The sequence below is a fragment of the Camelus bactrianus genome, chromosome 25 (genome assembly GCF_048773025.1).
Source record: "Camelus bactrianus isolate YW-2024 breed Bactrian camel chromosome 25, ASM4877302v1, whole genome shotgun sequence".
In the NCBI taxonomy this organism is placed as follows: Eukaryota; Metazoa; Chordata; class Mammalia; order Artiodactyla; family Camelidae; genus Camelus; species Camelus bactrianus.
In genome coordinates, this window is record NC_133563.1 from 1,578,019 (window position 1) to 1,591,027 (window position 13,009).

General features: G+C 39.1%; 1 protein-coding gene across 2 annotated transcripts in view; it reads left to right on the forward strand.

The window, feature by feature from the left end:
• Nucleotides 1-3,605: 3,605 nt before the first annotated feature.
• LRRC69 (leucine rich repeat containing 69) overlaps nucleotides 3,606-13,009 on the forward strand; it is a 73,464-nt gene continuing 64,060 nt past the window's right edge. For both annotated transcript variants that reach the window (XM_010968402.2, XM_045505452.2), the window contains exon 1: nucleotides 3,606-3,907. In XM_010968402.2, coding sequence (XP_010966704.2) covers nucleotides 3,725-3,907 — 183 coding nt within the window. In that variant the 5' untranslated portion in view covers nucleotides 3,606-3,724. The remainder of the gene's footprint in view (nucleotides 3,908-13,009) is intronic.

A 13,009-nucleotide genomic window follows, 5' to 3' on the forward strand; every position in this document is an offset into this window, starting at 1 on the left:
AGTCTTTGAACTGACATTCGGAGTTGGGTACAGCCTTCTTCACCTGGTTTAGTCCTCCTGGTCTCAGCTTAAATAGCGCTGACCAGACTTCTCCCCCACTGGGCTGGGTTGGGTATCCCAGTTCATGCATGTTGCTTCCTAGTAACTATCCACTTACAACTAGTTTTTTATATTTAGTTGTTTATTATTATTGTTATTATTTTCGCTTAGTCTTTTAAGTGCTTAGAAACGAGAACTTGCTGATTACTACTAAAATACCTAGCACATTGCTTGGCCTATATATTAAGTGCTTCATGTTTGTTGATAGTCGTAAGATCAATTGAGAGGATGGTATATGACAGGCGTTTAATTAGGCTAAAGGACCACGAGCAATAGAAAGAGATGAGGGGAGGGTATAGCTTAGTGTGCACTTAGCATGCGCAAGGTCCTGGTTTCAATCCCCAGTACCTCCATCAGCAAATAAATAAATAACCTAATTACTACCCCCACAATAAATAAATAAAAATAATAATTTAAAACATTAAAAAAAAAAGAGACAGTGACTTAGAATTCTGCTAGTGTGTTCCAGTTTATTTACCTTCATGTGTCAATTAGGACAATCTGATTTTAATGAACCTAAAAAAATAGGTCCTCAAAAACAAGTATACAGACTATAAGAATATGAAAAACTAGTAATATACTGACCAGGAGAAAGTTTATAGTTGTCTTATTTCTGTATAATCAGGATGACTAGAATGCCTTACTGAAGCAAATGATCACCCTTCTGCAAGGCTGCTGCATTTATCATTTTCTGAACAGGGATGACTTATACTCTTTCTCCTGATTTTTCTTAAAATACCAACCCCTGCCTTCTGTGAGGACTGAATAAGTCCACTTACATAAAGAATTAGCACACTGCCTGACACATAGTACGTGCTCAGTAAAGGCAGTCACGTTCTCTTCTGTACAGCCTCATGTAGGCATTTAAATCAAGATCTTCACCTTTTGGTATCCTGAATTATGGTCTACCCCATCTGAGGTACTAGAGATCAGGTTCTAGAAATAATCTTACCTATGTTATGCACTGCCATTTCCTCTCTGTCCCTTTTTCTGTCTCACCTAGAGTAGTACACAAGCCTCGTAATTGTCCCTGCCTCCAGTCTTACTCCCATAAATCTCTTCTCATCTGGCTACTGTCTTCCTGACCTAAACCTTCCACTGGCTCCCCATTGCTGTAGGATGAAGCCCGCATTCCTTATTGTGGCATTTAAGGGAGGCCCTTAATGCATGGTCCTACATACCTCTCCAGCATCAACTCCCATCACTCCTTTCTTGAGACTCACGCACTAGAATAATTTATATCCCCCATGGCCCTGTGTATTTCATGCCGTGAACATTTTTTCATGCTCCTTTATTTACTTTCCCTCCCTCACATTATTTCATCCGCTAGTTAGTCCTTTTAAATCCGCTATGACTGGCCTGAGCAGTCAACAGCAGGAAATCTTCCTTGAACCTCAAATCAAGTTCTTTGTTGCTTTGTGGATTTATTTAAATTAGCATTTATTATATTGAAATGTGGGCTTCATGAGCCAAATGACCTATCTTGTTCATTACTATTTCCCCAGTGCCTCAATGTTATAATGGTACCTATCATGTAATGTGCGCTTCATAAATATTTGATTTTTGTAATCACTTTGCAATATACACATATATCAAATCATTATATTGTATACCTTAAACTAATATTCTATGCCAACTGGATCTTAGTAAAACTAGAAAAAATATTAAATGAATTAATGACTTATTTACATTTTTACCTTTCCTGTAGACTCTAAGGGTGTGGTATACTTATACAATGGAATACTACTCAGCTATAAAAAAGAATAATGCCATTTGCAGCAACATAGGTAGACCTCCCTAGCTTCTTCACCTGCTTATTTTTTTTCTTAGCACCTAACACCATCTAACATACTAAGTTTACTTATGTATCTTGTTTGTTTTCCTTCTGCTACCAGAATGTAATTTCACTGAGAAGAGGGAATTTTGTCTTTTTAATTCACTCCTCTATCCCCAGTGCCTGGGACCGTGTTGAGCACACAGTAGGTACTCCTAAATCTTTGTTGAATGAACTAATAAAATGATTTGTGAATTACAAAGGAAGATTGAATTGTGTTCTTAATACTTGCAATGCAGAATACCAGAATACATTTTATAGTATTCATGTTTTTGGAAATCAACAATCTAAATGTGCTATATATGTTAGTCTAAATGCTTCCAAGCCTCATAGCGGGCCCAATGGAGTTCTAATCAGTATCATTGGCTTCATCTCCTCCTTCCTCTTTTGTCTTTGTCTTAATCCTTCATTTGGAAATTTTCAAATATATACCAAAAAAACCAGGAATAGTCTAATGAACCCCATGTACTTAGTGAGCATCAATAATTACCAGTGTTTAAGTCAATCTTGTTTGATCTGTTTCTTCCACCTTTTTGTGCCCTGATTATTTTAAAGAAAATTCAAGACTGCTTTTTCACCTCCATTTCTAAACTTTAGATACATTAAAAAAGAAATACGACTATTGCGTCATTATTACATGTAACAGAATTACCAGTTCCTATCATCTAATACCCATTCCAAGGTCACATTTCCTCAATTGACTCACAATATTTTTATTCAAGTCAAGATCCAAACAAGATTCACAGATTGCACTTCGGCGGTTGTTTGTCTTTAGTCTCATTTATTTCGTGACAGTTTCCCCTCCTTTTTATTAATGACTTTGACTTGTTGGTTAAACATTGTGTCATTTGCCCCGTAGAATTTCCCATGTTCTGGATTTGGCTGACTGCTTACCTGAGATTAAAGTAGCTTGTTCTCTGGTCCTCAACTTTTCTGTAAATGTTAGTTAGATCTGGAAGCATGATTAGCCTTTGAGTCAATTTTCAGACAAGAATATTCCATAGGTGGCGATGTGTAATTTTTATTGCATCACATTATGAGACTGAAAAACAGTAAGTGACTGTCTCAATTTTAATGATGCTAAAATTGATCAGCAGGTTACTTGCCTGATTTCTTACTTACACATTTCCTCATCGACCTCTCATCTAATGCTTTTAGCATCCAATTATGATCTTTGCATATGTCTATTATTTCACTAGGATTTACAAAAATGGCGATTTTTCTGAATCTATTTTTCTTCCTCATTTACTGGCTTCCATTTTTTTATGAGTAAGAAGTTTATTAGGTTACACCAAAATGCAGTTTGTACTGGAAAAGCCAAATAAATGCTTCCTTTTTTTTCCTTTATCGATTTTCAGTTTTATGAGTTGGTTCCCTAGCAAGTCCCAAAGTAATCAATGAGCTTCTTTTATTTTTATAATAGCATTCTGAACTCTTTGATATTAGTGTATTGATGTTTCCACTCATCATTCCTTCTGATCCACGACTTTTCCCATTTTAGACCAGGGGGAGCCCCTAGCAGTGGCTTCTGTGTCCTTTTGATGTGATCTCATTGTTCCTCGATAACTTCCATGTCTCTGGCATAAAATGTTCTAGGCTCATCTTGTACATTTCCTGCCCCAAACCTGGAACCAGCTATGTTCCCTCCCTCCCTTTTACAAAGGAAACTACCCGACGCCTCCCACCTTCAACATGGTAGATCTCAGAATGGTGCTGTTTCCATGACACACCAACTCTTCAGTCAGAAGTTCTAAAGATACCTAATAAGGAACCTATTTCTCTTCTGAGCCCATGGCTGAAAAGTTGTTAATAAGAGCACTGCAGGGTGGTAAAAGCACTAAAATTGTCACCTTAAACGGAAAGAAGATGACAAAGATGCCCTCAGTGTTAGGAAACCTGCCTGGGCTGAAGACACTGCGCCTTCAGAATAACCTAATCCCCTACGTGTGCCCAGAGATAAGCGCCTTGACCCAGGTGAGGACCAGTGGAACTTTTTTGATTGAGGATGGGAAATAGGTGGTGAGGAAACAATGAGGCTTCAACCCCTGGAGGCTGGGCTCCCCGGAGACTCACTGCGGACGGTGGCTGGAGGGACATCACAGTGCTTTCTCCCTTAGTGAATTTCACATGTGAGGGGAGACGATGTCTCGACTTAACTCCTGTGCTCGTGGCCCACGTCTGGAGTGAGGGGTAGGTCTCTGCCACACTCATCTCTCTGGAGGCCATCATCTGGAAAGGGGTTGGGAGCTTGGATCTGCTTGCTTACCTTGGGGGCTCCATCTGGAAGTGGGTTTGAGGGTCCCGGAGATGCTGTTCACCCTGGGGACCATCCTGAAGCTTCTGCATATGGAACGAAGGGAAGTTTCAGATGTAAGAAGGGGGTTCCTTTTCAATTTCCTAGAGCAGGCTGAACTTTGAAAGGGAGCGTTGGCAAGGAAATGGGAAGGAGAGGGCATTCATTTCTTCTGAAGTAGTCTTTAAAAGAAGGTTAGTATTTTAAATAAAGAATATCCTTCTTAAAGAGCAACAGTTGACACGAATGAATCCCAGATGCTTGTGTTAAACATTTCTGCTGAATAATGTGAAACCCCAGCTGCTAGAATCTTGAGGTTGGGAGCAGGCAAGCGATATTAACTTTGCAGTTTTCTTTTTATTTGCTCCTAAACTGCCACCAGCACTGAAAAAGAAAGAACCTCTAACCAGCCAAGTCATGGTAGTTCATTAAAGTTCATTAGTTTCGAGTTCAGACTTACCAAAAAAAACCCCAAAACCCTCTATTTTCCTACATAACTTCACCTACCTCATTCCCTTTCAGGTTTACAAAATTATTTGAGTTTGCAATCTGTGAGCATGTCTCTCTAAGAAACAGAGTAATACTCAAAACTCCCCCTTTAATAGTAACTTAAAAGTGCATGTTTAAGTACAGAACAACAAAGATCTGGACTTTTCTAACGGGACAAAGGAGTTTTTATGCAAAAGAATTTGGGATTTCACTGAGCCAAGAGCTGGTTCTCCCCCTCCGCTTGAACTTTGTTTCCATGAAAGTAACAGTGCATTGTTTTAAGAAAATCAAATACTATAAAAGGTTTATAATAAAAAGCATCTCTTCTGTTCCACTCCCCCCACCTGCAATTCTGATCTCCATATATAACCGCTTTTAATTCTTCTGTTTTCTTGATTTGTCCATTTTAGATACCCCTCTTCTTCATCTTCCAAATATAATTATATTAAATATGTTCAGTTTCTCCATAGTTATCTTTTAAGTTTATTATTATTACACCACGGTTTCTTCTTCATCAGCTAGAGTGTCTTTTTACTCCCCACTTGGTAAGATGGGAACGTTAGCATCTGTGGTTTACCTTCGGCTCTGTTCTCTCTCCCCCTTCCCAAATTATAAACTTCTTTTATGAGATGTATAGCATTTATATTGTGTTCAGTCACAGCCATGATTAAATCTTTGCCTCTTGGAGGATTCTAAACTTCTAAAATGTATACTGTTAATAAGTAAATATCCCACACTGATGAGGGATGTTGAGGGTGGGGGAGTATATATGTGTGGGTGGGGAGGGCTGTATTTTTTGCTCAATTCTGCTGTGAACCTGAAACTGCTCTAAAAAAATAAAGTCCATTAATAAAAAAAAAATAAGTAAACATCATTTACATGGAGCCAATTAATGTATTATGATTATACTTTCTTCCTCAGATACCATTTTTGTTCCCTTGGAGTTTCTAATTGTCTTTCATTTATTCTTGTGCCTTTTGCCTTTATCATGGCCTGATTTTATTTTAATATTGATCATGTTACGTATTTATCTAATGTGCTTTTTCCTTGAGTGACTTGCCTCCAAGAGCCTCCATCTTCCTGCCCCAGTTTAAGCTGATCACTAGCTGTGCTGGGTACCGTCAGCCCGGCCATCCCTTTGCGGCTCTCCTGAATTGGACCCATTGTTTCCTGCAACCATATTTCTTCTCTTTTTTCGACTTACTCACTAATTTGGTAGGAATAAGTCTCCAGAGGTCACTCTAGTCTAGGTATGTGGTAATTAAGTTTTTTGAACTCTAGCATATCTGAAAACACGTATTTTCTTCTCTCCTGTTTGATTAATAGTTGTTCAGTTAAAAAAAAAAATTACAGACTGTAAAATATATTTCCTCAGGATAAAAAAAGCCCAAGAGTCTGATCGTCACTTTTTCTTCTTGTTCCCCAATTACTTTCCTCCTCATCCTTCTGCTATTCACTTAGGAGAGACTCTGAATTTTGACAGTTTGTTTGTTTACTGTCAATTTCCTGAAATAGGGAGTTGGCTCAGTTCGGCACTTACTTTTAAAGAAGAAATAACATTTCACTTTTAAAGAAGAATTCAATTGATTACAAACTGGGGTTCTTGTGGTCTGTCTTTAAAGTGCTTTACAAGTCAGATTCAGGCTAATGGCATTATTGTTTGGCTGCTATGAACTAGCAGTTTTTTTCATATGGAGTCTCCAGTTTTGAAAAAAAATCGATTTCCCCTTTATAAGGGGAGTTCTAGAAGCGGCTGGAATTAAATGTACTAGAAACCCTCAACAATGGATAGAGAACATTTACACAGTTCAGAAATACTGCTCATTCTCACTGCTGCTAATAGAAATGGCAGATAACGCTTTCAGAAAAGAGAGAAGAGTTTAGCTGCCGAGAGCCCTGGGTGAGTGACTGACGTCCTGGATGCACCCTTTACAGCTGGTTCAGCCACTTACCAGCTACATATAAGGCATTTACTCTCACTGGGCTTCCGTCTCTGCCTTCATTTAGTCAAAGCCACACCTGAGTATCGAGGACCATCGTGTCTCAGGTGATTTGGCAACTGAAAAAAAAAAAAAGGATGGAAATCCTTGCCTTCATGGAGCTTATGTCCTAGTCAGAAGAGACGCGGGAAGCAGACAAGGATGACAAGCAGAGTGTAAGGCAGTGGTGAGCGCTGAGAGACAGAAGCAGAGAAGGCCCGCAGCGCCAGCTGAAACCTCGCTGAGTGCCCTTCCTTGTGGGCTTCACAGTTTGGCGATGCTCCCGTCATAGTTCAAAGATCATACTAACTCTCTTCGAACGATTTTCTATAAAATCCCTGAATGCGTTTTTTCGAAAGCTAGTTTGAATTCTTTCTTGTGTTGCTTCAGGCTGTACTTTTATTAACAATAACTGAAGCTATTTCCGTATCACATGTTTTTTTTTGGTCTATGCTGTGCTTACCATTTGGACTGGACTTTCTTTTACCATCCCGGGAAGCCGAGGCTGCCCTAATAGACTGATTTTTATGGTCATATTTTCCACAGAATGCACAGTCTTAAAACAGTCTTGTTACTTTTTTTAAGTTCCAAAAACAAAAGTAATACCACAAAATGTATCAAATAGGCAGCAACGTCCACATTTATTGAGAGCCAGTCTGTGTTCATTTTCAAGGAAGTCATTATTATTATTCTCAAACGGTTCATAAAATTTATGGTTCGGGAAGAAGTTAAGTTGCTCGTCAAGATCACTCAACCAGTGAATACATGTATGAAATGAGGTCTCTTTTGAGGTGGCTTTTAGCCCTATTGCCTTATCATTCTATAGACTTAGTGGGAAATGACAGTGTTCAATTTATAGTTTCTAAAAACAAAAACTGGGTTGCCTAAATATGGCAGGTGTGAACACTACATGGATTGTTCCTGCTCTCCATTTGTTTACGTAAATCCGTTCTTTGGACAAATATTTCTTGTGTGCATGCTGGTCCCAAGGATACAGGCATGAAAAAAACAACGTCTTTATCTTCATGCTGGGACTTACATTAAATGTTATATGTAAAGCTCAATGCCTGGCATGGGAAATTTTCAATAAATCGTGGTTGCTGTTATGACTATCTTTACGTTTATGGTCTAACTAGCAACGATGATAAAATGGGAGGAGATTCTTTAGAGAATATAGATCCTATCTCTTTTTTTTTCCTTTGCTAATTTGACTGATGAAACCGGAAATTTCCAATCACTTCTAATGACATGAAAAAAAATGGGTTAATGGCCTATAATTTATGGTGAATGCATTTAGCCTGGGACTAATGAAGTTCTGGGATACCAACAGTTTTCAAAGAAGCACTTGATTATAACTCATGAGGGTGGAGCCCTTGTCTTGTCCTCAGTGCCTGGCACTTAGTAAACCATCGAATGTCAACTTGAGTGGAAGAGGATGTAAGCCATTTTCAAAGTCCAACTTAGTCAAACACAGTGCTGTCATGATTATGGCAGCATCTAAGAACAAAGGTCCCCCGTAGGTAAATCAGCCAGTTCTAAAATCCCCAGAGAAACGAATCGCCATTATCTCTGATTGTGCACAGCATCGTTGACATGCATCACAGGGTCCAATGGCAGTGCAGCAGCGTTGCCCTTAAGTGGCTCACATGTGGCTGCCCAGGACAGAGATACGGTCTGCCATAGCTTTTTATTTGGCCACAAACAGTTGACAGTCAATAGGGCACCTCTAAGCAGAGCTGGGTAGTTTGTGAGGTGTTACTGTGTCCCTAGTCTCTCCTTTTCATACTTGTACTGTCCTTAATGACCCCTAACTCAGGCACCTCTCCCCCTCCGTCCTTCCCTCCCTCCCTTCCTTGCTTCTTTCCTAAGTTCACCAGTCACTGTGCCTGCAGTGGGCTAGGCCCTCTGCTGCATGCGGACAATACAGAAAGGAGCAGACATCCACGTGTCCCGATGTCAGGTTTGGTGGGAAAAGGTAATTGATATACAGATGGATGTAAAATTATCATTGTGAAAAGTGCGATGAAGAAGAATTATATTGTGTTACGAGGAACTGAGGTCAGGGAAGTCAGGGAAGGCAGTCCTGAGAAGCACAGGCCAGGTGAGATCTGAGGATAGGAGTTATGCAGAGGAACACAAGAGGAGAGTCCACCGCAACGGCTTTCCCGCTCTCTCCCCTCTCCGGGCATCCTGGATCTCGCGCTCCAAGCCTGGGAGAACAGAAAGGCTCTGATGTCATTCATGCTGCTTGTCAGCATCAAGCCTGTCCTCTCTCCTGTCCCATCCACTAGAAATGCACGCTTCTTCTGTCAGGTGGATGACGCCTCCTGCTTGTTGTCTGCACCTGGCTTCTCTATGAAAACAGGACTCTCTCACACAGGTTTATTGTAGCCTGTCCCGGCACACAGGCACCTAGTGGGTGCCTTCTCTGCACTACTTTCACCCCTCCTTTGCCTCTGCTTGTCTGCCCAAGCCTGCAGCAAGCCCCCCGTACCCCATTTGAACTTCAGCTTCTTCGTCTAGCTGGCAGGTGTCCAGAAGCACCCCAACCCTCTTCTCTCACTTGCCAGCTGGGCACATAATCTTTCTGTACCTCCCTTGACTCATCTCGTAGAGAATGCCTTACCCATTTTTCACTCAGGAGACTTTAGCTCTTACCTTTACTCAAACATCCAAATGCTTAGCTCTTCCAAACACTTAGGTTTACATTTTTAATTGAACGTGAGTTTTGTGCTCTAAATCCCCTTTTCCCAGATTTGGAATTCTTGTCCTTGCTTCTTTAGTCTTGCCTTTAGGAGCTTCTGCCAGGATGAAAGGTACTGCCTTGTTAATGCTTTTGCTGTGAATGTCAGTGCTCCCTTTTGCTGAGTAGGAAGTGTCAATTCCATGACACTGGGGTTAACCCTGGGCTCTAAGCAAACAGTCCTTATAGGTCGGAGGGATTCCCTAGCGATTCGGTGCCATTCTGGCCCTTGAAGCTATTTCCAATGAAAGTATAATTGTTTTGAGAAATATGAATTTATGTATTAAGAAGTTACTAAAAAAATTAGACAATAGTTTTGAAATTGGCAAAATTATTCAAATAAACAAATTCTTTCAGGAGGAGCTGGACTCAGAAGATGCATTTAGCAATTGTACTGAACTGTGGGGCCACAGATTCCAAAAATAAGGGCATTTAAAAGAATTAGCAGAGTGAGCCACTTTGCTGCCTTCCCCTACACACCTTGACCATAGACAAACTAATTAAAAAACGTAAAAATCTTAGTTTTCTTTCATTAATTTGATTCAATTATTTTTATTAAAAATAGTTTACAGAACCTGACACTATATTTTGCACTATTTTGGTATAGTGAATGGAAATATTCACTGTCCTTAAGGAATTTTAAGGACTAATGTTTCAAATACCAACTGAAACATATTTGTGCATGTTATAGGTGACTCTAATAGTTTGTTCCAAAATAGTATTATCAAACCATGATTTAGTTTAGAAAGCTTTTCAGATAAAAGTGGACATTTGAGCTGGTATCTTTTTACACCTTTAAAATAAGTTTTTATTCAAATTAATCATCGATATATCATTTTAACAATCAAATAAGTAATTGAAAGATACAATAAATAGCATAGAGTTTTCTAGCAGCAAATTAATAGCTACAAGCACAGCATAATTCAATGTTGGGAGGAGTCGCCTGCCCCAGGCTCCCGGCGTCCATATGCTAGGCACGACGTTGAACTGAATAGAGGGGTTAGTGAGAATGAGCAGATGGTTAGAAGCAAGCAAGCATACAGCCCATTAGAAGGAAGTGAACGCAGCTGGGTAGACTGGCGCTGACTGAGCTCAATAGATACTTGATTTTGAGAAAAACAAATGATGTGGAGCCATAATGAGTATCTTCACAGTCTGAACCATGAGCTTACAGAAATGATTTAAGCAGGCAGCATTCAACTAATATTTACTGAACAGCTATTATATTCCGGACAACTGCTTTTTGAATGCTAGATGAATCAGAGACTCTATCATTGCAAAATTTCCAACTTATATTGTAAAAATAAGGTATATGCCTGAGTCCCTATAATACAAAGCAGAGGATAATAATTATCCATAGAAAAAAGACACAAGTGAACTTATTTATAAAACAGAAACAGACCCACATAGAAAACAAACTTATGGTTACCAGGGGAGGGAAGGGGTAGAAAGGGATAAATTGGGAATTTGAGATTTGTAGATACTAACTACTATATATAACAGATAAACAACACGTTTCTACTGTAGAGCACAGGGAATTATATGCAGCATCTTGTAGTAACCCATAATGAAAAAAGAATGTGAGAAGGAATATGTTATATGCAATTTTATGTATGACTGAAACTTTATGCTGTACACCAGAAATTAATGCAACATTGTAAACTGACCATACTTCAATTAAAAATAAAAGAGAGAGAGAAAAGAAAGAAAAAAGAAAGAGAAAAAAGTACACAACGCTTCGCAACTATAAAAAGAGGGTGCTTTCCTGGAGAAGGTGATGTATGCCAAAGTGGGGCATTAAACACAGAAGTGCATTATAATAATTGGAGAACCAAGTTATCATGATAGTTTAATGGAAAGAGAATCCTGAAAACACGTTATCACTGTAGACACAACAACAACAAAAATTCCAGCAAAATTACTGATTTACAGAAAGTCATTATTCTGTGGCCAACATTTCTCTTTCCTGAAAATGTCATCCACAAGTGGCTGTGAATGTAGAAATCTTGAAAAAATTAGTCAGAAATCATTAAGAAAACAAAAGGTTTAAAATTTGAGAACTGAGTCCAAGTGTCAGCACATACACTATGTGAAGCATTCCTAGCCCCATGTATGTCTAACGTTTTGTTCCACGGTCCTCTCCTGAGTCTTAAAGATTATAGTTAGCATTTCATAATGTCCACTATTTGCCAGTTACTTTGTTATATTGCCTCTAGTCCTTAAGGTAGCTCTGAGAAGTAGATGATAGTGTCTCCATTAAAAAAAAAAAAATGGAGACTTTGGAATCTGAGGTACTTTCTTGAGATAACATAGCTTAGCAGACAGTCTCCAAGGTGTGTGCTTTGCCTCCTGCAAAATACTGACTGAATGGTGTGCATACCCAAAGAATAAGAATATTTAAAATGAGAAATCCATGTACTGCATACAATTCCATTGTGTGTGTGCATAGTGGGTGCCTGTGTGTATGAATGAATGTATATATTATGTGCATATATATATGATCATTCTGAACAATAAATTTTTTAAAAAATAGTTTTAAAATTACTCCAAACAGTGCATGTAATGTAGAAGTTAGGAGCACAGACCACAGAGTGAAGCTTTTATTTCACCATAAATCATAGCCTGTACCTCAGAGCCCTTTTCTGTAGAACTGAGGGTACTGTGAAGTCCACATGAGGCAATGCACAAGATTGTGTGGCCCAGTATTTGGCACATGTTAAATTCTATTTAAATGTTAGTCATTAGTATTGTTATCAATAAGTTAATCAGTAACTTTTCTTCTCAAATTTCTTTAAAAAATTTTTTAAACAATCTTATCGTGGTATAATTTCTGTACAGTAAACTACTCATATTTCAGATGTCCAATTTGATGAATTCTGATAGATGTTCTACACCCACGAAACCACCACCACAGCCAAGACACCTAACATTTCCATCACTCCCCAAGAGGTGCAAATTTCAACGTGCCTTTTACCCTCTTCTCAAATTTCTTATCCTCTTCTCTCCTAATTCAAAGATCTCTACATATTAAACCTAGAGTCCATAATCCAAAGACATCAATGGACACTGACATGCCAGCCTCATATCTAAGGTACAAGAGGAAGCACGCACATCCTTGGCAAGGCTGGCCACAGACAGGCTGTAACTTAGAGGTATAAGCAGGCCAATGCAAGGGAACAAATCAAATCAAATTTGGGAAGAGTCAGGATACACAGACCCAATTTGGGACAAGTGCACAAAGACGTAGAAAAGGCTACAGCAAGACTGAAAACATTGAGGATGTGTTAGGTAGGGAAATTCTTCATGGATGGGTCATCTGAGAAGCTCATTACAGAGGCATAATCTAGTAGGACAGAATAAAAGGGACTTAAATGATTAGACAGCCCATTCTTTACATCCTTCAGCTACGTGACGCTACAGGCAGGCAGTAATGAGTACCAGTGTTAGGGTGATTGCAGTGAGGGCTGAAAAAAGATGCACCTGAAAGGAATTTTGAGACTAGGATTTGGTGACATTGAATTTAGGTGGAGAGAGAGGAACAAGTCTAGGTGATTCCAAAGTTTGGCCATCAT